The sequence below is a fragment of the Penicillium robsamsonii genome (assembly GCF_028829455.1).
Source record: "Penicillium robsamsonii strain IBT 29466 chromosome Unknown utg000001l_segment0_segment0, whole genome shotgun sequence".
NCBI classification, from domain to species: domain Eukaryota; kingdom Fungi; phylum Ascomycota; class Eurotiomycetes; order Eurotiales; family Aspergillaceae; genus Penicillium; species Penicillium robsamsonii.
The window spans coordinates 2,349,765-2,376,157 of NW_026643219.1; the positions used below are offsets into that span (position 1 = coordinate 2,349,765).

Here is a 26,393-nt window from a genome sequence, read left to right on the forward strand (position 1 = left end):
GAACTCTTCACCTATGATTCCAGTGAAAGCAAATTTTTTTATCATTCACCGTGGGTTATATCCCTGCCAACACGCCCCAGGGAAGTAGCATGTCTTTGGGGTTGCAAATGTGAAGAGACAGGCACGCTAAGGAATCTATGTGGCTATGTCTACCCATGTGAGAGTTCGCTTGGCCCACACTATACCAGTGAGCTCTCTAACCCAATTGCAACATCTTGGAGCAAACATCACTTGCCTCCTTTGAAAATTCCAGGACTGGGTCAACAATGACAATGGCTCGTCCGAACAACACCAAAACTTGTGATCGACGAGCTATTACCATATGTCAAATAATTCTCATGTCTACAAGGCAACACATTCGGATCAAAGCCTCAGAAATTTCAAATATCATGAATCAACATCTCTTGTCATTCGATTATATCGTATTAAAGATACTCATATAACATTAATCATCATGAGTCACCATGAATGCTTCGTCGCGAAGGAAATTAGGAGAAAGGAAACATCGAGAACGTCAAGAACACCTTACAACGACCCGAGCAGCTTTATGACAAGCGGAAGGATCTAAATCAGAGTCAGCAACACATTCAACCGATTAGAGAGGAAAAATGGGAACATACATCTGCGGCATCCTCGATCAGAGTCTGGGTCTCGTTCACAAACTTGGGTGTGAGGAGATCGCCGGCATTGTTGAGAAGACCACCCACCTCAGCGAGGAGGTTGGGAGTGATGACAGGCGAGACATCAGTGATGAGAGTACGGGTGTCGTTGATAAAGGATGGGTTCAGCAGGCTAGTAGCGTTTCCGAGCAAGTAGGAGACGTTAGTCAGGAGCTTAGACGTGATAGCCGGGGCGACCAGATCGATCAAGCCCTGGGTCTCGTGGACGAACTTGGGCGTGAGCAGATCGCTGGCACTGGAAAGCAGGCTACCGATCTCCTTGACCGAATCTGCGGTGAGGAGATGGTTGGCGTTGCCTAGTAGACCATTGATATCCTTGACGCTGTCTTCTGTCAAGAGGTCGTTGGCGTTGGAGAGCAGAGGGCCGAGAGATGCGAGAATATCTGGGGTCAGGTACTTCGACACGCCGCCAATCAGGCCTTGGGTCTCGTTCACAAAGCTGGGCGTCAAGAGGCTGCTGGCACTGCTGAGGAGGCCACCGATCTCCTTGACAGAATCGACGGTCAGAAGGCTGTTGGCATTGTTGAGAAGGCCGCCGATTTCCTTGGTTGTTGCAGGCGTCAGAAGAGTGTTGGCATTACCCAACAAGCCGCTAATCTCCTTGATAGTTGAGGGGGTCAGGAGCTTGTTAGCGTTGCCAAGGACGCTGCTGATCTCCTTGAATAACTCAGGTGTGATATTAGGACCAACAGCGCTGATCAGGCTCTTAGTCTCCTTGACAAAGTCGGCAGTCAGCAGACCACCGGCGTTAGTGAGCAGGTTGTTTATCCCCTTTACAGACGAAGGAGTCAGAAGGTTGTTGGCGTTACCCAGCAGGCTATTGATCTCCTTGAATAGGTCGGGCGTAAGAATAGGTGACACGGTACTAATTAGCTCCTTGGTTTCCTTCACGAATTCGGCGGTCAGGAGATGGTTTGCGTTGCCAAGCAGGCTATTGATCTCCTTGAACAATTCAGGGGTGATCACAGGACCAACAGCTTTGATCAAACTCTTAGTCTCCTTGACGAACTCGGCAGTCAAGAGGTCGCTGGCGTTGTCAAGCAGTCCAGTGACCTTTGTGATAAGGCTCTTGGTGAGCAGACCAGAGGCAGTATTAATCAGGTCCTTGGTATTCTGTGTGGTGTCGTCATCAAGGAGATAGCCGACATGGTGGAAGAAGGACTCGATATCCGCCAGCAGAGTAGGGGAAAACAGGCCCCCAATTCCATCAAAGAACTTCCCAATATCCGAGGGGTGAGTCGCTGTGCTTCCGCCCCCTGTGAAGGAGTTCTGTGTGCTTTCTGCAGACTTTGTAGTCTGGGTCGTGGTAGCCGTGTCTTGAGCGCTAGGGCCTGTTTTGGTTTTTTGAGAGGCATGAGATGTAGCAGTTTCTGAGGCAGAACTTCCTGGAGCAGAGTTCTCTGCTGGCAGGATGTTGTTCGGGCCCGATGTGTCCGGCTTGGCCGAAATCTCAGCGTTGACGGAAGTCGTAGCACTCTGGGTGTCCTTCTGCGTCTCGCTGGCTGTGTCCGCAGCAGCATCCTCCTTGTTATTGCTGCTCGATTCAGCAGTTGACACTGCTGCTATAGTGTGAGTTGCAGTCTGAGTATTTTTCTCTGCAGCAGTGTTGACTATGTTCTCTGCTGGTTGCACAAGAGCAGTGGCATCTGATGCACTCTCGCTGTTTGCATGAGGTTGCGCAACGTCCTTTTTGTTCGCTCCTGCCTCTGTGGTCGCACCAGCTCCCACGGATGAGGATACCTGGGCGGCAGGACCGGCCAGTGCGGTACTAGAGAGCACCAGGGTTGAAATAAACGCGGCGGAGAAACGCATCTTAGGCCGTTGCTCTGTACAGAGGTAACTTGACAGCAGGGATTTCCGGCGGTTGACGTCTGAGACCAGAACTCATCTTGCAGGGAGATCTCGCGTCTCCTTTATGTCCTTGGGAATCATCCACTGCAGATCCTTGAATGGGGCAAGCCGAGGACAGCCAACCCACATGTGAAGTTCTGTGGTCTTTTCCGGTTATACTCCGTGCTGATGTCAGTGAAAATGGAGCGGTTAGACCCAATCTGGGCGGAGGACTGCCTTTCTTCGTTCCGTATTCACGGGTTCGAGCGGGCTGTCTATGACCTCCTAAGCCACCAGCGAAGCTAGGATCCATGTGCCGTCAACGGATCCGTCCACCGTCTGAAGCTAGTGACTTGGACTTGCGGGGATGACGAATAGCGATGCTGGAAAGTACGAATTGCGGAGTTTGCATCTCGCTTGGTTTAGGCACTACAGTTGCTTTCTTACTTGATGATCGGCATTGGGTTGTTGTTTTTTTTTTACCCAAATGATCATTTGAAAGCAGTCATCTCGCTTGACTCGAGGTGTTGATCAGCCATCCCAACTGACCGCTGATCTCGGCCAATGGCACTATTCTCATTAGATCGAGCCAGAAAGGAGAGTCTTGGGCCCTATGATAAGCGCATCTCAATGGGCAAATGTCGAATCGCACCCTTCGCTTAGCGGTGTTCTCCACTTTCATAACTACGTTGTCTTGTTCAATTTTGGCAAGAGCATCCGGTCAATGGAGTTCAATTCCCACCTTTTTTTAGTAGGCCGCATCTTTCACCTCGGGATATACAAACCCCACGGAGCGGGGGAGTATACAGGGTTGTGGAGAGAACATCTTCAATGTATGTATCTCTATAACTATTCGAAAAATAATTGGGCTTTCTTTCTAGGAATGTTTCTTTGATCGCACCCTGGTCAATTTTGGAATGGACCCTGGATATATAGCTTAATTGTTCCATCAATCAAAGATATATGCGCGTTGGCTTGATCCTGCACGCCATGCAGTAGGGCATTGAGGCGGGAGAAGCATGTGAACTGTTAAGCCGTTACCCGTGAAGGCACTAGCGTGTAGATCGGCGCGGGGGTTCCTTGGCCAGAGGAAATAGAAAAATTCATGTTCCTGGCGACTTAGTAGCTCTTCCTGGTTTATATAATTGTAGAATATTGAATTATCATGACAATCTACATATTGGGAGTAGTGTGGCTGTTCGGTGTCCTTGGATAACCCTATCCCTCACTTTCCAGCTGTCATACGATAATAAAACTTCCCCACAAAGTTCCTCTCGCACCTAAAGGGGTCCACGGGGGGCCGTATTTTGTTCCTGGTCGATCCTCATACCGGGAATGATTGGGACGAAGTGATTGGATAACATTTTCTGGGGAAACGGGCCTTACTATTGTCCCACATGCAGTTCTTACCCTTTTTTGGTGAGTTATATACCCCAGAGTAACCCCAATGTGTGACAATCTTCTCTTCGTATTGCTTATTTGACGATCGTTTCCTCACTTGCCAAGCTTTTCCTTGTTTTTTCCAAAAGATACTTCTTGGTATGGTGCCCTATGTTGTATGCTTCCCGGGCTAGAAAAGAAAGCCCCCAACAGCCATTCAATGCGGGATGCGCCGTTCCTGCATTAGTGTATTTCTATATAGCCTGTGCGTCCTCAGAAAAACATATATCAGCTCCCCTACTCCGTACAACATACTGGAATAGATAGGGATTATAGGTAGCAATCCTGGACCATATCAGTTTGGTCCCTTTTTTGCTACTTGGGCGCATGCATTTACTTGATCCTTCATGCAAATGCATACTTGTCAATTCCTTTTTCTCGGTAAATCAAGTCGGGCCAATCTCTGACTTGATTTGTACTATTGCCCCAAGCTTCTAGATCTCAGTGTGTGCTCGAAGTATTCCTGACCTTGTACGAAGCTTGTAGCTAACAAAATTGCGGGCATATACTTGCTTATGACGCCATTTTATCAAGCCTTTTTATGATAGAGATATATTCGCCGCCCACTTAACCTCCCTCGGAGTGGATGGTCCTGCAGGTCAAGGCTTTGAGGTTGTTGAGACCACCAAGACAACATCTTCTGAGACCACCACTTTTTCCAAGCTTTTTTTAATGTCGAATGTCGTAAAAGCGTTCTAAATGAAAATATCCAGTGTTATAATTAAGGCTTTCGTTGGTTTGTGTCTTTTTTTTCGCCCTTCAGACTAGAAGACGGGGGAAACGATGCCTTGAAAACGCACCTCAAAAGAATATTGAAAAGCACACTAGAGATAAGTCATTTAATTGCCCACACTGTGTTTATTATATCCATATACATATCTAGTTCTCTCAATTATTCATTCCAGTATACAGCCTATGGCTCGAAAGTAATAGTACTCTAACATATCCCCAAGGCTCCATTAAAGGGGTGGATTGCGTAGATAATACGTTGAAATATAGAGAGCGTTGCGATGGTCCTTAGAAGGTGCCACATACTATGGTAAGGCATCCGACTCGGCTCTTAAGAGGGCAGACAAAAATGAAAAGCAAACTATGGGTATATCTATAGTTTTTCTCAAAAGTACATGTGTATGATGGAATAAATGATGATGACAATGATTGAGAAGAGCTGTATCGCTATCGCTATGGATATAACACATGATGCAAGCGTTTAGTTGGCAGTGCGAGTAAAGTTTGATTGACAAAGTGAGAGGTAACATGTAGAGATTTTAATATCTTCATGAAGCACAGAAAGACAAGATGTCCTTATTACTATATTGTATAGGATGCATTGTTTCCAATGCTGCTAAGTAGTATAAAAAATGTTCTGGAATTCTTAACACCACCAAACTCCTTGCTCGGAGGTTTGGGTGAGACCCGACAATCTGGATGTCTAGGAATAACAAGTGAAACCTTATCAAAGCTTTCTGTAAACGGAACAATGATCTATGAGTCATGAGTCTAATATATGTCTACACAAGACCCGGAATGTGCTGTACCACTCAATTATGAATGAGCCCCTTGGACATGTTCTAAACATAAGTCTACAGTGAGGCAGTCATTTAACAGCCTCCAAAGGACTGATTTATTCTGGGTCCACCTAGAAGTTTGTTCAACAAACGGTATATCGTGCAATATTAGGGCATTGTCTAGCTTCGTTCCAAATCGAACATCGTCGGCACACATATGAGTCATAACCGATACAGTCTGCAAAATTCATTGGACTTCGATATACTGTTACGTTCATAGCATGGTGATGTTATTATTCCAACTTCGTGGCAGCCTGGCAATCATGAAACCAGGCTTGATATAGGCCCGAGCTGAGTTTCAGCAGCCGCCTGACTGTGAATGTGGGTAGGATCTGCCTGAGATTCCAGGTCCCACCTGTTGCCAACTTATATCTCTTCTCCAACCGATTTCTGGTAAAACCTGTAAAGTGAACAGAGTGAAGCAAGAAACTACGTTGGAGTGACTAGGGCTTTGCATATTTACATGTGGGGCCGGAGATATCCGCCACACGTGGCGAGTAGTTTGCACCGCCTCATATCTATTTTAGGAAAAAGCCAACTCGGTCGCATATTTTTCCATTTATATGCCCTGTATAGATACAAGATAGCAATGACGAAACCTCAAAAAACACCCGACTCAAAGCGATCACCCCATACACCCACACCAGACCATGTGACCGAACTCGTATGCAGCAGGGATTCCATTTTAGGGAAGAGGCAGAGGTAGAGGCGCCTGCAGTAGAGTAAGATGAGATCATTGAAAAACCTGAATCATGTGGACAATAAAAAGAATAAGAAACGGTATTTCAGTACCCAAAGGCTAGTGGCGCCGTCCCAAAGTATGGCAAAGGAGGCTCAGCCCAATGGCGGATCATAACAGGGATCTCAGCTTTCGTGCATCGGCCGGACTCGGTTGGTCTCAGCGAATCCCAGCCCTGAAGTGACTCAAGACGGGCTTTGCCCCACGCTTGCTCGACCCTCCATCAGCTGAAGTCTACCACTCGGTACCGTCTTAGCACTCGATAGGTCCAAAAAAAACCTTGATCTGATTGTTTTTGTGGTGTTTCCTGTAATATTAATGTAAATCTTGTATTATGTCTCCCAGGCCTATGATCCAGGGTATTGAAGATATTGAAACACAAAAGGGATCGAAACTTAGGTCTTGGCTTGCAGACTGCAGCCAAATTTAAATAGAGTCTTCACCCCAAAGCATGGGATTTCTAGTGGGATATCCAGTCTTACCGATGTGTAGATCTTGGCGCACACTGAAAATATGCACATCGCCCAGCTGAGAATGTATTTAAGTCTCCGCTACGGAGATAGTAAAGTGATCGCTCTAGATGATCTATGGAGACTCGGAAGTTTTGTTTATTTCTGTTTAAGCCATTTGGATGATTGGGGCTTAGCTGTTGCAGTTTAGGGCATCATGCAGCAGGCCAAATGGACGTGCAACAGGTGTGTGAGGCTAGCACTGTACGAGGAACCTGTCAAGTTTGATGAAACGCTCTCGCGCCTTTCTTTAACCGTTCCAATTATTCAAGTATTAATCGCCACTAAGTCTTCAAGTTGTAGGCCGGGGAGTCCGAGAAAGTGGCCACTGTTGATGTGCATTTGACTCCATCGGGCTGCATACTAAAATACCGTAGCATGAATTTGTGTCTTCTACTCCGTAACATGTTAAGGAAATATTAATACACATACACATTAAATCTCCACTGGTAATGCCCCTCTTATATTATCTTCACTTCCCTCTTTTTCTTCTATAACCACAGACTTTCATGTCATCTCCTTTCTTTTATATTCTAATTTCTGTTCTTTTTGCGCATTCGTCCGCACTTTAATACTGGATTATACGACATCTTAAGAATCTCAATTCAAATCCAAAAACATTTTGTGTGGGCGAATGTCGCTTTTATGATTTATATTCTATATTCTACATTCTTTTATATCAATACCAACGCCGGACGTATCACCTTTCGCACAGTGTCATAATGCCAACAGTCTTACTCCCATCCTCCGCCGCTGCGTTTGCGCCGCGATCATCACCGAATGTCGTGTTGAACACTAAGGTTGAGCCTTGGTTGACGGCCACCCTGAAGCGAGTTAACCGGGTCAAGCGTCCTTTGAACAATGTCACCCAGCATACCCGGTGTCTGACAGAAACACTCTCCTCGACAAATGCCATCTGGACCTTATGTTCCATGATGTTCACCAAGGCCCCCCAGACAGAGTTGGAGAAGAATGAGAACGTGCTCTGGGAATCTCTGCAAAATTACCAAATGATTCACATGGAGGCCTACGTTGTACACGTCGACATGGTCTCCCGTAACGAGGTCGCCTTCAAGTTGACTCCGGAAACTATCGAATCCCTCGTTGATTTCCACAAGGATGTCTACTCGGTGGATGCCGCCGCCAATACATACAACTGGTCAGGAAAGCATGGTGAGCTGAAGAGGTTACAGGAGGAGTTTGTCCAAGCCGCCAACAAGTTTGTCTACCGAGCCAATGCCCAGGCACTCGAAGGGCTAGAAGAAGGCGGCGCCGGAGAGCTATTAAGCGGTCGCAGCGAAGAGGCAAAGGCAGCCATCGGCAAGCTCTTTGTTCCGCTGGTTGCGCCTGCGCCACCAGTGGTGGATGTCATGCGCCCAATACCTCTCCTTCCCAGTTCGACAGGTCCGGAAAACTGGTGGCAGACCCCGGTGCCCCAGCCAGCACCACTCGAGTCGTGGAAAGTACTGTCGCCCAGCCCCAACCCGGCCACCACGGGTGATTCTAATCCGAATCTTTGGGCTAGTCTCAGTTTCAGTGATGCCCAACTTGCCTCTCCGACCCCATCTTACAGCCAACCATTCACCCCCTCGCCGTTCCAGACCTACGACTGCCTGCCGACCACATCGGCCGCTCTTAGTCCGCTCCCGCTGCCGACCATGTTCCCAAGCATGTTCCCGAGCATGCTTGTACAGCCCTGCAGCACGGCTGTTAACATGGGTATGGGGGGATTTAATACTTGGGGCGACTTTGCTCCGATGCCGTATGGCACGATCGCCTAGCTCAGTCCTGAGTAGACTCGGTAATGTCGACCATACCCAAGTCCAGGCGCCCCCAGTTCGTGCAACGTGAGTTTGAGAAACGTAGATCGTTTCTTAACTAGATGCGCGCGCAAATTTTCGGTTTTTTTCACGACTCCTCAACTCCCCCTCTCCTCTCTCATCTATCTCCCTACCGGGAACCCGATTCCAAGCAACGACAATTGGCATCCTTGACGGCGTTCTCTTCGATTCGACACTGTGCATCTGTGATACTCCCTCCTGCCTTTGCATGATAACCAGAATTATCTTTTTTTTCTGCGCTTGTTTTGATAGTTTTGATGTTCGATTCCAGCGTCAGCGATGTTTTTGTTTTGGTTTTTTTTGCTCTTTTCAATTTTTTTCTTTGCATCAAGAAGCGGCGGGTCGGCTCTCTGCTATGTTTCGTTTCTTTTGTTATTCCCGCATATATGTCATGAAGACTGGTCTGCCTCACGGCATGTGGAGGATATGAATTTGGACGTGGAATGTCCTTACGTTTTCAATTCTTCTGTCGCAGCTCGGTGGAAAGGGAAGAAAACAAGTTTGGGCTACTCAACTGGACTGGGTTCAGCGTTTGCCTTTGCTTTCTTGTCTTTCTTACGAGGTCTGTCCTTCTGGTACTGGGTACCGGACTGGCTAGTTCTCTTTATCTGAGAGTTGGAGGATAGGTTTATGCGACAGCGTCGCATTCCTTGCATCTGTGATGCTTGGTTGGAGCACGCATTTTTGGTCATCTTTAGTTTGAGGAGGTGAAGATCGGCGACACGAGTGAGAGAGAGGATTGCCCTCAACCCTCGTCAGACTCGAGCATATCCGCCTGTGGCAGATACCGAGCGCGAAGAGCGATGCGCTGGATTTCCTCCTTTGGTCTGTGACCTGGAGATATTCACATCCCGCCTAAGCGACGAGTGGTCTGAGCGGCAGTCATCTCCGCCCTCTGCGCTACGAACTCACCTTTAATGACCACAGGTGGCAATGATAGATTCATCTCCTATCGTCCGGGCTGGGTTTTAGAAATTCCTGGGCAAGCTTGGTCTGTCGGTGGGCTCTTTTACTGGATGGAAGAGCCCTTCATTCTTTGTCCCGACGACGAGAATCGGATGCTCGATCTGATAGATACTCTCCTTTCTTATCTGTCTGATCGAGGGGCTGGTCCCTTGCGCTGGCTGCTTCTTTTCTCCTGGTTTTTTCTGTTGATCCATCAGCAGCTCTGTCCAAATATTGTATGTATCTCTTTAGCTTAGTTTTAAAAAGTGCGTACACAATTTCTTCCTCTCACTTTGTACCTGTAGCTGGGTATTTTTATATCCTGCAGATATATAGTATAAAAGATCACCGGCTTTCAAGAGAAGAAGATTTGTACTCATAAATTCCAATATAGGGATCATTTCAAGACAACTCCATACAATATATACATTTTACCCCAGTGTATGACGTCAACCGCCAAGACAAGTCCAGGCTACATCATATCCGACTTGCTCGAGCTTGACAGTCACATTCAATCCCTTTAACACCTCTACCTGCATCTAGATTTGGGTTTCATGTGCTACTGTCTCTTTGCATTGTAAATTTATTGCATTTGTTTCTTACCTCTGGTCCAGACCCACCAATTGCTTCATTTATAACTTAAAGCCTTCCTGCAAAGCAGTTATATTGCAGTCCCGCCTGGGCAAGCCATCTGAGCATTGTTGGGCATTTAACTCTTAAATTCTGAAGATCTTGGTGTCTGATACCGCTTGTCTCACCTCCGTGACCCGATTCCGGCATAACCACGAGCTGACAACCACCACTACTCGAAACAACATCACTACACTACCGATACAATCTGTTGGACTTTACAACATCGCAGAAGACTGAGATTTCAAAGGAATAAGATCATATTACGGCACCTATGGCTACTCTACATGAGGCCCTCCAATGCCTCAAGCCGACGTCATGGGACGAAGTCCCCCAGGATCCCGACGAGCTCCGTGAATACGTGCGCGAGATCTTCAAAAACAGCCGCCTGGTAGCGGAGTCTCTTCCAGACCCCCCAATCTCCGATAGTGATGACTATCCCGGGTTAGACGCCACTTCAGATTCTTCCGCCCGACGAATCGTCCCATCATCCGCGCGAGTGGGAGAAACCGACCCAGGGATTACAAAACTACAGAAGGAATGGGGGAAGCCACTCAAGATGGGCGGACCAAAGGATAATCCGTTAGACGTGACTGTGTGGAAACTTCCTGCGATTGACGGCGGAGGCTCATGGTTCGGGCGACGGAGTGTGCATGAAGGCCTCCCATTCTCGCGGTGGCAGAAGAAGCTTTCAACTGAATACGACGAAACGCTCAAAGTAAACCGCAAGAAGATTGAGTCGGGACAGACGCCCGACAAGAGCATCCGCGGGATCGGCGCCCAAGAAAAGATCGAGACTATTGAGGTCAAGGACCATGATGGCTCGGTTATGGGATACTTAATTGTTTACCATGTCTCGGCGCAATTTCCCAAACCTACCGCTCCGCGTGACTTTGTGGAGTTGATCATCAATTCTGATTCTGGATTGCAAACTGGCGGATCTCGGCAGCCTGGTCGCAGCTGGATAATGATCTCTAAGCCGTGTGACCACCCCGGTATCCAGCATCAGCCGGGGTATACTCGCGGAGAGTATGAGTCTGTCGAGCTCATTCGGGAGATTCCTAAGAAGGATGGCAGTGGGAACAGCTCTCCTACCCAGGGCAGTAAGAATAACGGTGGTTCTCCATCCTCCAATCTGCAACGCCCTGAGGGGCTACCTAAGCAGAATGGAGCTGGGGATGGCGAAGACGAAGAAATGAATCCTGTTGAATGGATCATGGTCACCAGGAGTGACCCGGGGGGCAGCATCCCACGGTGGATGGTGGAGAAGGGAACACCGCGAAGCGTGGGGGCGGATGCCGCTAAATTCATCAATTGGGCTATCCAAGACGACAAGCCGCCTGAGCAAGAAACAAGCACAGGTACGGAAGCTGTGAATACCTCAGCAGGCGCCAAGGCTAAATCTGGGGAGATTGAGGGGGGCTATGACTCCGACCAGGCAGACGACTCGGATTCAGATTACGAATCACTCGACAGCGACGGCGAGCATTCGCATCATGGTCTAATTGCTAGTGTCACCAGCTTGCTCAGTACCGGACTGGAACGATTCGCACCACATGTTCTGGGCTATGGCCCTGATCATGAGGTATCGGGTGATCTCCCACCCGCGGATGAAGTTTCCTACATTGATGCAGAGGGCAACGCACACCTAAGCTCAAAAAGCGTTCAACAAGACAAAACATCGTTGGATGCTGGATCTTCAACATCCCACGAGCGCGACCATGCTTCGTTCTCCTCAGCCAATTCCGAACACGCAGCAACTGCCATCGACGAGGTAGCACAGAGCAACAGCATTTCCCCCGAGGAGCTGATCAAAATGACAAAGAATGGCAAGCTCAGTCACAACGAGAAAGAGCTTGCAAAGCTAGCCATTCGCAAACGCGAAGTCGAAGGCAAGCTAGAGGACATCCGCGCTGAACTCGACAAGTTTCAGATCTCAACGCAACCGCCTAGTGTCTCCGGAACCCCACTGAAAGGCATCAGCGAGGAAGACACCGGCACTAGCGAGATACGCAATCGAGCAGGGACGAATATGTCTTCCCGGCCCCCCAGCACTCGCACACAGCAGAGCCAAAGCCAAACGCAAGGCGAGACCAACAATGAAGACAAGCTATCTTCTGAGCGGACGGCAACCCCGGACCCGCCAGCGCATCTCTCCAGAGCAGCCTCTCACTTTCTCAGTGGGGAATCTAAGCTGCTCAAGCAACTGCGCAAGATCGAGTCTAGCCAGCTCAAGGTTGCGACAAAGATTCAATCGAAGCAGCGAAAGGATGCGGAGCGCGAGGAGAAGCTCAAGAAAAAGTCTGAGGTTGATAACTTGAAGCACGAGGTACATGAGCTCAAGAAGGAGCTCAAGCAACTTCGCTCTGAGCGCCAGAAATGGGTCGATCTTGTTTCTTCGTTGCAGGCGGAGAACACGAGGTTGGCGGCGAAGTCGGAGGGTGCTTAATTGGTGGCTAGACCGTAATTATATGGCTTGTACATACTATAACTATAGCTTGTTTTCTAGCCTCTTCTGTTTGTTTGTTTTTAGCTTTTATCGGGGTCTGATCTGTCTATGGTTTTATAGCTACTTTGTCCTATGTCTATTTCTACATCTATCTGCACGGGAATATATTTTGATATGGATATCTTCATGTTTCAAACTTCATGATTAGATTATAATATTGCAGATCATGATCAATCAACTGAGATACAGCTCTGGGTCAGCTTCTCCCATGCATTAGATGCAGCTGAGAAACCGAATGCTCGTCAAGCAATCCCAGACCGTCCACAGGTCATGATGCTGGTTGGGTACTCGGGAACTTGGTGTTGAGCGCATGATTTCATGTGGTAGGCATGATATATCATGAACTGACGCCCTCAATAACAAGGATTGAAGGTTGCTTGAAGTTTTAGAAGTCAAAGAAACGGTAATCCATAGGGGATACCAACCCCCAGAGAGAGACTTTGTTCGCATAGAGCGTTTCGTATGTTGAGTTGGAAGTGTCATTCCGTACCGAAAGAATCGAGTGGAAATCTCAAGAAAATGGGTCTTCGCCGGTTTCGAAACCGGTACACAGGGGGTTATATCATGTTGGCGAGATTGCTAAGCTAGACTAGGGATGGCCGGAGGATCGGAGGATCGGCCTTCCTGTATGGAAAACCAAGGGCGCGACAGGGGGTATCAAGAAAAACAAGAATAAACCACACTGGGTAATTTTTACTCTTGAGTCTGAATCATTGAGCACATGTTAGCCAACCCATCTTTGCATCATGTTGAGCAACTCAGCAAGAAACCACATACCTCTGGCGGGTTACCAGCGCCTCTGACCATTTTCTCCAGCATCATTGCGCGCACCTTTTCTTTTGGTTCGCCCATGCCAACCGCCATGTAGGACAGCAGGGGAGGGTGACCGACGTAGGAGGAGTAGCTGTCACGGAGGATGTTGGACGTCCATTCGTACTTGGTGGTATCGGCGTGTCCGGTACCGATGTAACGGGCCTGGAGAGCCTCAAGGTTCTGGATAGTGCGGAGCTTGTCGGCCATGATGGATAGTAGGACGTTGACGTTGGATTGAGAAGGATGGCGGAAAGCTTGAGAGAAGAAAGGGAACCATCGAGGCCTCAGGCACAAACTATATGGACTCACGTGATCGTATGGGCATTTTGAGATTCTTCGATCCTATTCTCTTTACCTTTAGTAAAGCATTTGGTTATTTAAGAAATTGTTACTCAAACTATGATCATATCCAATGTCTGCTGATACGTCTGGTTCTTCATTACCGTCCCGGATAGCATCACTGGTTCATGCACATTTCGATGCTCTGCCAACGCGCAGTAAACCAACCATATTTCCGGATGGATCGAGGGAATGGATTCCAATGACTGGTATTGTGGTTGTCAAAGGTATGTTTTTTTAACTCGATTATTCATAGAAGGGTTATAATCCCTTCGTCTATATATGTATAGTGGAGGGGATCGGTCCATTCGTTGCTCTTTGCTTCGCCTCACATGTCTTTCTTTTTGGTTCTAATAGTAACATTTTTGTCTCTTCGTTTATAGGAGAAAATACACCTTCAGAAGTTTTGACCTGCATATCTGTCACGTAAGTTTTGACTTCCCCATTTGTAACTATGGCGAAGTCATATGCAAGTGACCTACATTCAAGCAAGCTGATATTTATGTAGGACTGGCGCAAAATGCTTGTCGGCATCTCATATCCCACGCTGCAGGGGTCTTGTCCTACATGACTGTCATGCCGAAATATTGGCCATCCGAGCATTCAATTATTGGCTTTTGACCGAATGTAACAGTGTCCTGTCCCAGGAAAAGCAATTACCGAATGGCCGTGATACTTCTACTAAAGTCTCGGTTTCTCCATTCATACAACGGAGAAGAATGGAAGATGACGCAGATAGTATTTGCAAATCACCCACAGAATGGCCACCTTTTGAGCTTCAGCCTGATATCAATATTTACATGTATTGCACATGTGCTCCTTGCGGCGATGCAAGCATGGAGCTCTGCATGGCAGCCCAAGAAGATGCGACACCGTGGGAAGTATTACAGCAAGAAGGTCCTTTATCAAAATCTCAAGATGCAGAGGTCCCAGGTACAGAGACCCTTCTAGATGGCCGGGCCCACTTCTCTCTTCTCGGAGTCGTGCGTCGAAAGCCAGCTCGCATGGACGCCGAGTCCACGCGTAGCAAGTCCTGCTCAGACAAGCTTGCATTGCGGCAAGTCTCCTCCTTGCTGTCCTGTGAGACCAGTCGCCTCGTTACTCCCACCAAAAACGCCTATCTGGCAGGTCTGATTCTTCCTGAGGACGAAATCAGCCAAGTTGGCTGTGACCGCTCCTTTGGTAAGAATGGCCGGATGCAGGCTTTGGATGGTCGATGTTGGCCAAGGGAGACAAAGTTTAAAGAAACCGCACCAGGATATCGATTCAGGCCATTCCAGGTTCTTTCGGTGCCAAGCGACGAGGTGGCGGCGCTTTGGCCGTTTGCGAAGCCGAAATCTGTGCCTTGTCCTGCAATTTCTTTGGAGCAGGAAGGAGACCCTTCAACGTCTGGTGCAAAATCTAAAAAGTCCAGGCCAGGGAATGTGAGCGCCGTTTGGATATTGGCTCCCTCATATCACCACACGTCGGCAATGACCATGGATACCAGCAGCAAGTCAGTACCAACTCTTTGCCGTTCCAAAACCGGTTTGTATGAGACTATCATCAACGGAGTGAAGCAAGGAAACCGGGTATCCTCTCCCGGTGCCCGTGGGGCTTCGTCTCTATCCCGAGCTAAGCTTTGGGCTCTTTTTCGCGAAATTGCGCCTGCCTCGGTTCCACGTATCTATCAAACCGGTGTCTCCCCAGCCGAATTGCCGGCGGATGCGCCAGAGATTAAAGATCCGCACATCAATACAGTCCAACCCCATATGTCAGATATAACCACCTACCAGGATTTCAAAAATCCTAGCAGCTTGGAAGACCCATTGCAAATCCGTATGCAGGCCATCGGGGATGCGAAACTGGTTCTCAAGGGATGGATGCCTAATTCAGGAGACGAATCTTGGGGCCTGGATGTTTTAGTTGACCCCAAAAAGCGAAAGCGTTGATTGTGTCCAAAGGATGGAAGATTGCTCGATGAAGATTAATATAGGACGTGAGACTACATACCAAACGAACCGCCCAATCAATCAAACGGGCAGAGCTCCATGGGTCCATAATGTCAACACTGAGAAGTCTCGGAATTCTGCCCAGCTTTGGTTTAGATCTCCTTCCCCTTCTTGCCCTATTTCCTTCCTCCTTGCTTTCTGGTCCCCAGCCTCATCATTCTATGATTGATGAGTACTGATACACCTCACAGCTCCTGGTTTTTGGTATGGGGCATGATAAATGGCATGGGCCAAATTACTGGTTGGGTATAGGGAATTAGTATATGTAAGAAGGGTCTCTAGGTGAAATATTTTGCTATCTCGTTTTGTCAAATTCTACTGCGACAACTTGGGAAGATTGTAATCCAAAGAGTGCAAGCCTATCATAAAGTTTTCGCCGAAATATTAAAGATAATTAATGTACATAAGGTAAAATCCACAGGCCTGTAAAAGAAAAAAGGTTTTTAGGATCTCTCAGTAGATCCCAGGGATGATGCGGCTGCGGACGATGGAGGTATAACGCTTCCAGTCAGCGCCATACTTCTTCTCGCACTTCTCCTCATCACGCATCTCACGGTGGATCAACAAAACACCAAAGTAGAGCATGTAGAAGTACGTGATGATCATACCCCAGCCACGGACTTCCGGGGTCTGTACGGCTTGCTTCTGGACAGCACCACTAGCTGGGTTGATGGTCTCGATGAGAACATATCCCGCAACACCAGTCGGTAGGCAGTATGCCCACGACATGGTCCAGTCACCCAGGTAGTTGATGTGACGCGCCAGACCCCACCAACCGGAGACCATCAGTTTGGATCCAGAGGCAGTTTCGATATACTTGATGTTCTTCACGCGAGGGTCGTTAGGATTCGTGCGGAAACGGTTCTTCTGGTTATTGGCGCCGCGGAAGATTGAATATCCAACGGCTGTGATACCCAGAACAACGGCCATACCGCTCAATCCAAGCTCGTAAGGGAAGACAGAGAGATACCGGGTCTGAATGCTGTACAAGTGGGGCACCCAAACCACATCGCCGAAAGACAACATGAATCCAAATCCGTCCATAATTACATCCATGGTGGTCATGAGTGCTGGCTCCATGTACAGCCCATCCAGGATGTAGAATGCCTGGAAAACGGTGACCAACACGATCGAATCAGTGATGTAGCCATAGGTTCGGTACTGGTGGGCCACATTGGACAGGTTCAGAATTGTCCATCCAAGCAAGCCCGGTCTCATCTCCATGAACACACTGATATCGATGGTGCGCGATGCCTCGCTGACAAATGGAATGGGCAGGCGAACACGAGGGTTGAGTTCACGGCCAATGAAGAAGTCGTAGAGCATGTTGCCCGTATGGCCGCCAGGTGCCAGCTCTCGCAGGTCTGGATTTGCCTGTCCGGGGGCTGGAACTGTGAAGCTCTTCACGTAGACAAATAGCGCAATAAGAGTAGAGATCAACAAGTTTGCTGTAATGACCTGAACATAGTTGTCCCATAGGAATGTCCACACCACAAAATCGGCTCCGTAGAGATAAGTGCCTCCAGCAAGGCCAGAGAGGATGATGATGGCAGAGGAGAATGCTACAAAATGAACCGAGTTAGAAAAAAGTATCTTGTTTGAATGCGATGTGCAAGAAAAAACATTGCCATTGCCATACCATTGAATTTGTACTTCAGCCGCCCTCCGCAAGCCAACATAACACCCTCTGCCTCCTGACCGGGAAGAAAAACCTGCAAGAACAAGCTGAGTGCATAGTAGCTCAGGGTCCACAGTGTAACATTGGTATCATAAAGCGCCGTAATTCCCTCCTCCGGCCAACCCACTTCATGCTTTAATTTCTCGAGCGACAAAGTTGAGGGGTTCAACAGCGATGGCGCGGGGCAACCAGAGATATCGTTGCAGACAAAGGTAAAGAGGTAGATCAGGGTCGGCAATCCAAAAATGATAGCGAAAGCACCTATTCTATTGCAAATGTCAGCCCAGCTTGGTTTAATTGAAGGGGGAAAACATACGGTCCACAAAACTCATAGCCACGTTTCTCTGGCACTGGCTGCACGGGTATTTTTTTGGAGTCCTTTTTGGTAGACATATTGAAGTAATGCAATGGATAGAGAAATAATCCAGGAATCTGGGGGGAGAGATCCCTAAATAAGAGAACTAAAGTCGCGTACGATGTCGGATAGCGGATGTCCGCAGATTTGCTCCGCATCGCCAATCACAGCTGCAGTGATGCTACGTAAGCCACTCTCCATCAGTACCTGGAGCACCTGGAGTACCTGAACGTACACTTATACACCTATCATTTATAAAGGTCATTTCTATCATTTTGCAGATATTCTTTTTCTCTAGACTCTCCTTATCCCATTTCTTTTTCTATGCTGGCTTGACCTCAATATAGCCCACCATGAAGCTCACCAGCTCCGCTCATTACTCTATCTTCCTTCTATCCTCGATCCTCGGACTATCTAGTGCATCATCTTCTACTCATTTGAAAGATGACGCTCCATGTGTTGCCCGCTCCCCGACCACAGGGTTGTACTTTGACCTCAATGCGATCTCATTATCCCCGCCCGAAATGAAGGACGGCAAGAAACTCCTGAAAGATGCGCGGGAAGACAGCTGGTATGCCAGGGGTCACGACTACCCAGCTAATTTCACAATTAACATCTGCGCTCCGGTCATTGAGAACGTGACGGACGTGGTCGGGATAGAGTCGTCGCGGTGGAATAACGTCAGTGCATATTACGAGCGGGATAATAAAGTATATTCCATAGGGTATGGCAGATCTCCATCCCAACTGGTCGTGCTAGTTGGTTTCACTCACTGATTATTGTGCTAATGGTTCTCGGTCATATACAGACAACAAGCATCCGAACCTTTCTTCCGCGGCCGCAAACTCGTCCTCAATTATACCAATGGCTCGCCTTGTCCGGACTATAACATGGGCAGTTCCAATGTCTCTACACGCACAAAGTCGACCATCATGTCTTTCCTTTGTGACCGCGACGCTGCGCCAAATTTCGCCACAACTTCCTTTGTGGGCTCCATGGATGAATGCGCCTACTTTTTCGAAGTCCGCAGCTCGGCGGCATGTGGTGGAATCGCCGCGGACCCCAACGCTGGCGGTTTGGGACCCGGCGGTGTATTCGGTGTGATGTGAGTAAACTTCTCTGTCTCTTGAGGAAAGACCCATATAATCCATATTGACCTTGTCCTCTAGTATGCTGATCGCCATCGCCGTATATCTGATTGGTGGCTGCGCCTACCAGCGAACGGTCATGCATCAACGTGGCTGGCGCCAGTGTCCGAACTTCAGCCTGTGGGCTGGGGTTCTCGACTTTGTTAAAGTAAGTATCCTAGCATTGATCCCATGTTGGCCTCGTCGCGGATTCAGATATGGCAAGTTCGTGTCACATAAGTTCCGGGATTCAAATGCGGCAGGACTACCTGTTTCAAGGATGGATTGAACTTGCTCTAGCTGGTCTGGAGACCAATCACTTCGGGGAATACGGTTGCGGTTAGCCTGTTCCATTCATTTCCTTGTTCCTTGTCCGACATAGATCATTGTTTTCTTGCATGTTCTTTCCTTTGATCTTGATTCTTTGGGTCTTTGACCGCCTGTGTTGATTACGGCGTGTACATTTTCATATGTTTGACAAAATGTCTTGACTTATGTAATGGGCTGTCCCTTGGATCCTTGTCAGTGGACCTATCCTTTCTCATCTTCGGGACTCCTTGATAGGAGACAGTTCCTGCATAGTCACTACTCCTCTTGTCTCATTAGATGGACTGCATGTTTTACTGCATGTACCTAAATCGATTGCGGTTGCGAGCCTCATTGTTTGGAGCATGACGCTGACAATTCCTTTCTTTCTGCGCAACAGGACATGTTCGTGATTATATTTTCCTCGCTGGGGAATCTCCTCCGCTGCAAGGGATCCCCCGCGAGTAATGGCTACACCCGTGCGGATTCCAATGGCCGCGGCGGTTTCATCGGCGCCATCGGAGGACGAGGAGGACGCGGTCAGGGGCGTGACGTGGATGCCGAGAACAGGCTCATAGATCAACTGGATGAAGAGTGGGATGACTAGCTGATAGTTGCCTTCGCCTTCTTTGCTCTGGTTGCCCTTGTCTTATAGCGACTTGTGTTTTCCATACCCTTTCCCAACATTCCTTTTCGTTTAGTGGCAGATATGGCCATTTTTGTTTGACAAATTGCTCAAATAATAAACCCCGGTGCTTTTCTCCTTGTCTAGTTATCTGTGATACAATGTTTTCCCCCGTGGTATTCACGAACATATCTCGTGGCTGTTCACATACCCCAGCTAGATATATATCCACAGCTGGGACCACACACCATCTCTATTCATTTGGATCGACATACAGCGAGTCAAGATGCGATCAGGATTAGATCTAAGTTGTAACCTAACTCGTATTACACCTACCAACTTCAATTAGGAAGATAATCGATCCTCTAGAGGGATTCTGCACGACTCAAATGCCATCTACGCGCCATTGGGCAAACATAATTCCCATAATGCAGGGCAAACCATACAACTAGCATCATTGGTCTAGTGGTAGAATTCGTCGTTGCCATCGACGAGGCCCGTGTTCGATTCACGGATGATGCACAACAATTTCTTTTTTTTTTTGGCAGATTTCATCTGCTTAATATTTATGGGATAAAGATATGTCAATTGATTTTTTTTTTCTTAGATCAGAATCTTTTACGAAGTTGCGATGTTTGACCAAGAAAATCAATTACATATGGATATTTTGTAAACTCTGCCCAAAAAGAAAGGGTATACATGTCGGAGACGAGACAATACTATTTACACAAATCAACACAAATGGGCTTACAATATAAACAGTAGCACGAAAAGTAACAGACCCCAGCCCCAAAAGTCCGACTCCAGCCGTTCGCAATCATTGTAAAGAAAACTCAGACACCACGTAGCAGTCATTGGGAAAGCATTAGCCGGTGAATAATACCCGACCTGATCACGGCCGCGGGCGTTTCATATCTGAGCTAGTTAAACCAAGATCATATGCGCTTAAAGGCATGCCACCGGCACCTCCAAAGCCAGATATATCTACAGAAGGGAGGCCAGACGGTGTGCTGTCACCATTGCTTCCCCCAGACATGGGAGCCGGGGGCGGAGCTTGTGATGGTGGGTTTCCCCCGCCAACAGGGTCAAGATTGAAGGGCAGGAACCATGCGCTGGGCTGATAGAACTCGCCCATCCCAGCAGGGGCGCTTGGGTCCATATGGCCGGTGAACAATGTTTGATCTGGATTTTGAGGTTCGACGCCGTTGAGCGGTGGGATAGGAGGATTGTTTGGAACGAATGAAGTGGGGTCGAAGTCAGTAAATGAACCGTAGACAAATTGCCGGTCTAGTTGCGGTAATTGGTCCGGTGGGATACTAAAATCGAATGGTGGTTGACCGAAGGACATTGGCCGGGATTGCTGGAACATGGATGGCTGTGGGAATGTACTGTCTGGGTCACCTGACGTGTTTCCCATGGTCACTTCCATCATTGACTGCGGTGAAGTCTGCTCCATGCCTGGGGCTCCATTTGCTAGTTTGCTGTTCTTGCGAGGTCGAGATTTGCGGAGTTGACCTGGCTGTGAAGTGGGGGAAAGGCCGGCAAAGAAATCCTCCACGCTCTGGAGGTCGGGTTTCTGGCCCATGACTGCGTCTTCGCCCGTTTCTTTGTGTCGAGTATCGGGGCCCTCCCAATGCACTCTTGACACTCCATGGGGATACTTGTCGAACCAGTCACCATATTGGAACATTGGTGCCAGCGATGCGCCATCAGTTGGCACAGAGCCCTTGATAGCTGCATCAGCGAATAGCCGGTACCGATCTTTGGCACTCTCAACCATATAGTGGAACATTCCCCAGTACTTTTTCATTTTATTGAGATAGCGGTAGGTATGCCGGAGGTTCTCTTTTGAGCGCGCCTCTAGCTGGACGTTCTTCGAGAAGATCCCCCAGATATGGACTGTACTTGCCGAATAAGCGCAGTACCCAGCAAAAGGAACAGTGAGCGGATAGGCTGAAGCTCGATCAAAAAGTACTGAAATGTGATGCGCTGCTTCCACTGCGGCTCGGCCTGCATTACTGAGGAACGACTTGGGCATATTTCTCGGTGGACGCCCCCCCGGAGACAAGGGAATGGCGAACTGGTTGAGAAACAGCATGTTTTGATGTGTGATGATGTGGAGGAAAATGAACTGATTAGCAATCTTCTCCGATGCATGGATTTGAAGATTTTCGTATGTGAAGGTCAAAGGTTCCGGAAGAGATGCAGAGAATTCCTCAATCTGCCGTTTAAGCTGCATGTACCCTGACTCTGGATGCCAAAGTGGATGTGAGTCCTTTCTCTTTCCACCCAGATTCAGGTAGTCAACAATGCGCCCCCACAAGACGATAGCGCGGATAATGTACGCGGAAACGCCCATGTTTTCTTTCGCATTAGATAATTGGCCCGCATCTTCAGGTACAGGATTAAGAATATCGCCGTCAAGATCTTCTGTTGGGCCGGGTATCTCCATCTGGAAGTGAGTTTCCTTGATAGGAAGCTGTATTTGTAAGAATTTTTCATTCCCAATAGGCGGCCGTTGACTTCCGGAAGAGTTGTACCGATCCATCAAGAAACATGCCCACATGGTGCGGCGCCGAATTTCTTGATCAGTGAAGCTCAATTGTGAGCCGTTGCCATTCTTCTGACTGAGTACTGGATCCTGATCAAGCTCCTGATGGAGCTGCAACGCGTATGCCATCCGTAATGCCTGACCACCATAAGACCAACTTCGTCCACCGTGACAGGTTCCAAACTCATGAAGACCAAGAAGTAGGAAGACTGTAAGGATGGTAATGTTTGGCTCGTCGTGCCGGCTCAGAGCGATGGCCGCAGCGGGATTAGCCCAGTTTTCTCCACGTAAGAACGGTGGATCCGAATTGAGCTGAGGGTGTGTGGAAAATCGCGAAGATACAGCACAGACAGCAAGAATCAGGACGGGGGGAATTGTGCCAGCTTTAAGCCGTCGCATAAAGCTGGGTTTGTGTAATAAGAGGTATGACTGTCCATAGACACAATCAAAGAACACCTCCGCAAGATGCTCCTGAATCTCCAATGATGGTAAAAACTCGGCACCCTCGGTGAGAAGGCCAGTCCCATCGGTGGGTTTGATCTCACGATTCATTGGGAACGTCTCGTGTGGTGGACGGGCATCCCCACGAGTCCATTCCTCCATCTCTGCCACAAATGCCTCTTCCGCGCTTCGTTTCTTCTGTGCTTTTGAGGGCTGAACTGAAGCGGAAGGCTTGACAACCGATCTCCCAATAGAGACCATATCCCTCGTCTCTTCCTTGGGTATTGTCTTGATGACGCGATCTTCCATCCTCTTCAGTCGCTTGTCCAACATAGCCATATAATCCGTGCGCGGCGCTGCCTTCCGTGTAGTAACTTTATACACACATGGAATCCTCGAGCGCGTACAATGTTTGCAGGCAGGCTTTTCGCCCGAGCAGCGGATTTTCTTGCGGCGGCATGCGATGCATGCCAGCGGCAGGCGCTTCCGCTCCTTCCCGGCCTTGGTCTTCATCTCGCTCCAAGCTGGTTTATCGTCGTCGTTTAGAGAATCAAAATTGGACGGGCCGTTGCTGTTGTCTCGTTGGTGTAGTGTGCCGTTGTCCGGGCCTAGCGCGGGGTCCGCGGTTTGTGTGCTACCGGGACGGGAACTCGCATGGCTTTGCGTATCGAAGTCGTCAAGAGCTGCTGCTGCCTCCTCCTGGCCTAGACCAAAGCTGATACCAGGGGGTTTCGAGGGCGATTTGTCGGAATCGGGTTGAATCATGACGGGTGCAGATACCCCAGGACCCAGGCCCGAAGCATCCTTCGGCACGGTCGGGAACGAAAGAAGGCGCTTCCGAGATGGAGGGCGAGTTCGTTGCGGGGGAGTTAGATTTAGAGTGGAATTTAGAGAGCAAGGAAGCAAGAAAGCAAGAAAGCGAGAGGAGCTAACAAGAGTCTGGATTGAGGAGAAAATAAAGTGCAGGCCCCCGAATATGGGGAAAGGTTCAGCGGCGAATGGCGGCTTGGCAAATAATTCAGCCATTGGCGGCGCCGATATTACGTAGACTCGACCACAATCTATACTGGAAGTCTGCTGTAGTTTAAAGGTAAACTATTGAAGCAGAAGAAAATACACATTCGATTCGAGTTTACATATCTGGAGGCTTTGTCCCAACCCTATACACCCCTCCCCAAGCTCCTATACTATTCCCATATACTAATTCTAGGACTAGGAATATATTTACAACCTCACCCTCCCCCGTGCCATATCACTCATAATACCTTCATGGATATACTCGTAGTACATACGATCCTCCCAAAACGGACCCGAACACGTAGGACAGCCGGATTGGCATCTGGGCTGGCACATCGGAAGTTTGACAAAAGACTAGGACTAGCATGTGGCTACATGTCAGAGGAATCCTTAGTCTGAGTGGCCAATAATATGATATTCATTGATCATGTCGAGTGCATTACAGAAACAGATCCTTTTCCCCCGCCTTATACTAGTCATCTTTAAATGCCACCTACCGATAGATAGGCCGAAGCGATGCGATTTTTCTCAAGTACGCTCGTTATCATCATTGCACGTGTCGCATTTCTGTACGCAGGCTATTCCATAGTTCGCGCGACTGATTCTAGGTGGATTTCGGGCGTCCAACCTTGTGGCGCGGTGTTGCGAGCTCAAGCGAGTTCAAAATCTCGCCGCCGAGAATATAGATATTGTAGCTGGGGAACACGAGCCACAACCCACTAAGTAAAATCAGTTCTATATGTCGTGTGAACATGTACTAGGCAGAACTCACTTAGGGAGGATCCAGCAGAGGAAGAGAGTGAGCGGTTTGTTGTGACCAACGTTCTCGAAGCCGGAGAAGATCTCGTTGAGCCCTATTTCTCGTGTTAGAATCAAATACACAAAGCTCAGACAATGCATGCAGCTCACAGTAAAGGATAGTCTTGCTTAGGGTCATGACAGAAGCAGTATATGCGATCAGAAGCGCGATCGCACCAATGCGCCCAGCGACTACCTTGTCTCCCGTCAGAAACCAGGTGAATCCCTTAGAGATCTTCTGCAACCCGGCTCTTCTAACCGTCGATCCATAGTGGTAGACAATCCAGAGGTATGATATGTAACCGATGGTCTCGAAAACATTCATGATAGTCTGCGCGGCGGTGAAGCCATTGCGTGCATTGAAGGCGGGCCAGCCGTAGATATAATCGACCTTTCCGTACAGCGCATAGGGTGTCCAGATCGGAGAGTGTAGACTCCCACCGGGCATGGTATGCGGTCGCAACAAGACATAGCCTGTGTCCCATATAACTAAGGGAACTGAAACAACGAGCCAGATTGTCAGCGCAGCGGCAGGTGTATGGGTCCACTTGCGCGAATTGGCGTTGGTGGTAGCTGGAGGTAGCTTGGACAGCTCTTTCCCGGCCCCAGGCGAGGGGAATTCGCTGGGATGGTGTCGCGTGGAGACCATGATGGAAGGGGTTGCAGGGTAATGTGAGAGAGAGTCAAATGCAATTTTAATAATATTTACCGTGAGAGGGGAAATGTAGGAACCACACAGGAAAGAATATAGCTCAGGCGCGACTGACGGCCAATGACGTTGAGGGGTGATCGTTTGCGGGCATCCGAGGGCTATTTGCCTCTCTCGCTTTGGTTGGAAAACTGACTGTCCCGTAAATTACGTGAATCCCCTCAATTTGGGCCTTAATGACTTAGTGGCCAAACTCTACATAGTATTCTGCCTGCTATACCAAATCGGAACATAGTTCCTGCGAAGATTTAATTAATCAGCTACTTGGTACTTATGAATTCTGTAGTTACCTCTTAAATGGCATTTCTCTTTTGTGATACCTCGTACAGTATAGATAACTTCCTGAGGCTACAATGTATAGCTATATCACATTCGTTCTGGCTCCGGGGAACTACGTCGCTAATCTTACCACCGCCGTTATTGCTTTCTAGGTAAACCTTCGTAGTAAGGGCATCGGGGCAATGATAATGCGTGGTCCGAGAATAGTCGCGTAATCGAATTTGTACTCGAATTGGGTAAACTTGATCGTCCAAAAGACGAGAGATGCACTTTGATGCTTGTGGATCGGCTACTTGGATCCATGATGCAGTCTTGTCGGGATTCGGAGAGAGCGTTCCGGGAGTCCAAGGCCAACAATATTATATTGAATACATATCAAATATTTCTATAGTTCATATGGTATTGAAAAATATAGTTAGTTCAGAGTGTAGTATAACCCATGATACTCTACATTTCGATCTCAACCCCAATTTCGGCCCGAAACGAGTGGACCCACTTTGTATGGAGTCTAGCTCCAAGAGCGAAGCTCCCCAATCCCAAACACCACGCTTTTTCATCTTTCCTATGTAGATAAATCTCTGTTCCTAAACGAGAACAGGATGGGCCCATTTGGGCGACTCCCTTGATTTACTGTACAGTCTGTTCGGTCTCCTGGATCTACCCTCGCTCCATA

The 26,393-nt window shown here is 48.3% G+C and overlaps 11 protein-coding genes across 11 annotated transcripts; 4 read left to right on the plus strand and 7 right to left on the minus strand.

The window, feature by feature from the left end:
- Positions 1 to 525: 525 nt before the first annotated feature.
- Positions 526 to 2,492, minus strand: N7447_000926 (uncharacterized protein; the record flags this gene model as incomplete). The annotated part of the gene is made up of 2 exons (XM_057225202.1): positions 526 to 564; positions 621 to 2,492. 2 exons carry the CDS (start codon positions 2,490 to 2,492, stop codon positions 526 to 528), a joined length of 1,911 nt encoding a protein of 636 aa, XP_057089218.1.
- Positions 2,493 to 7,488: 4,996 nt separating this feature from the next.
- Positions 7,489 to 8,547, plus strand: N7447_000927 (uncharacterized protein; the record flags this gene model as incomplete). The annotated part of the gene is made up of 1 exon (XM_057225203.1): positions 7,489 to 8,547. The coding sequence occupies one exon, from the start codon at positions 7,489 to 7,491 to the stop codon at positions 8,545 to 8,547; it is 1,059 nt and encodes a 352-aa protein (XP_057089219.1).
- Positions 8,548 to 9,113: 566 nt separating this feature from the next.
- N7447_000928 (uncharacterized protein) lies at positions 9,114 to 9,299 on the minus strand (the record flags this gene model as incomplete). Its single annotated transcript, XM_057225204.1, has 1 exon — positions 9,114 to 9,299. One exon carries the CDS (start codon positions 9,297 to 9,299, stop codon positions 9,114 to 9,116), a length of 186 nt encoding a protein of 61 aa, XP_057089220.1.
- Positions 9,300 to 9,352: 53 nt separating this feature from the next.
- Positions 9,353 to 9,553, minus strand: N7447_000929 (uncharacterized protein; the record flags this gene model as incomplete). The annotated part of the gene is made up of 2 exons (XM_057225205.1): positions 9,353 to 9,434; positions 9,456 to 9,553. 2 exons carry the CDS (start codon positions 9,551 to 9,553, stop codon positions 9,353 to 9,355), a joined length of 180 nt encoding a protein of 59 aa, XP_057089221.1.
- A 903-nt stretch (positions 9,554 to 10,456) lies between these two features.
- N7447_000930 (uncharacterized protein) lies at positions 10,457 to 12,631 on the plus strand (the record flags this gene model as incomplete). The annotated part of the gene is made up of 1 exon (XM_057225206.1): positions 10,457 to 12,631. One exon carries the CDS (start codon positions 10,457 to 10,459, stop codon positions 12,629 to 12,631), a length of 2,175 nt encoding a protein of 724 aa, XP_057089222.1.
- A 753-nt stretch (positions 12,632 to 13,384) lies between these two features.
- Positions 13,385 to 13,723, minus strand: N7447_000931 (splicing factor 3B subunit 5 family protein; the record flags this gene model as incomplete). The annotated part of the gene is made up of 2 exons (XM_057225207.1): positions 13,469 to 13,723; positions 13,385 to 13,396 (listed from the first exon to the last, which is right to left on the minus strand). Exons 1-2 carry the CDS (start codon positions 13,709 to 13,711, stop codon positions 13,385 to 13,387), a joined length of 255 nt encoding a protein of 84 aa, XP_057089223.1. The 5' UTR covers positions 13,712 to 13,723.
- Positions 13,724 to 13,916: 193 nt separating this feature from the next.
- On the plus strand, positions 13,917 to 15,774 carry N7447_000932 (tRNA-specific adenosine deaminase; the record flags this gene model as incomplete). The annotated part of the gene is made up of 3 exons (XM_057225208.1): positions 13,917 to 14,070; positions 14,227 to 14,269; positions 14,352 to 15,774. The coding sequence occupies 3 exons, from the start codon at positions 13,917 to 13,919 to the stop codon at positions 15,772 to 15,774; spliced, it is 1,620 nt and encodes a 539-aa protein (XP_057089224.1).
- A 513-nt stretch (positions 15,775 to 16,287) lies between these two features.
- erg24B (uncharacterized protein) lies at positions 16,288 to 17,905 on the minus strand (the record flags this gene model as incomplete). Its single annotated transcript, XM_057225209.1, has 3 exons — positions 16,288 to 17,396; positions 17,474 to 17,778; positions 17,829 to 17,905. The coding sequence occupies 3 exons, from the start codon at positions 17,903 to 17,905 to the stop codon at positions 16,288 to 16,290; spliced, it is 1,491 nt and encodes a 496-aa protein (XP_057089225.1).
- Positions 17,906 to 18,220: 315 nt separating this feature from the next.
- Positions 18,221 to 19,907, plus strand: N7447_000934 (uncharacterized protein; the record flags this gene model as incomplete). The annotated part of the gene is made up of 4 exons (XM_057225210.1): positions 18,221 to 18,591; positions 18,676 to 18,972; positions 19,037 to 19,163; positions 19,701 to 19,907. The coding sequence occupies 4 exons, from the start codon at positions 18,221 to 18,223 to the stop codon at positions 19,905 to 19,907; spliced, it is 1,002 nt and encodes a 333-aa protein (XP_057089226.1).
- A 910-nt stretch (positions 19,908 to 20,817) lies between these two features.
- N7447_000935 (putative C6 transcription factor) lies at positions 20,818 to 23,943 on the minus strand (the record flags this gene model as incomplete). Its single annotated transcript, XM_057225211.1, has 1 exon — positions 20,818 to 23,943. The coding sequence occupies one exon, from the start codon at positions 23,941 to 23,943 to the stop codon at positions 20,818 to 20,820; it is 3,126 nt and encodes a 1,041-aa protein (XP_057089227.1).
- Positions 23,944 to 24,538: 595 nt separating this feature from the next.
- On the minus strand, positions 24,539 to 25,381 carry N7447_000936 (uncharacterized protein; the record flags this gene model as incomplete). The annotated part of the gene is made up of 3 exons (XM_057225212.1): positions 24,539 to 24,653; positions 24,707 to 24,788; positions 24,844 to 25,381. 3 exons carry the CDS (start codon positions 25,379 to 25,381, stop codon positions 24,539 to 24,541), a joined length of 735 nt encoding a protein of 244 aa, XP_057089228.1.
- Positions 25,382 to 26,393: the final 1,012 nt, after the last annotated feature.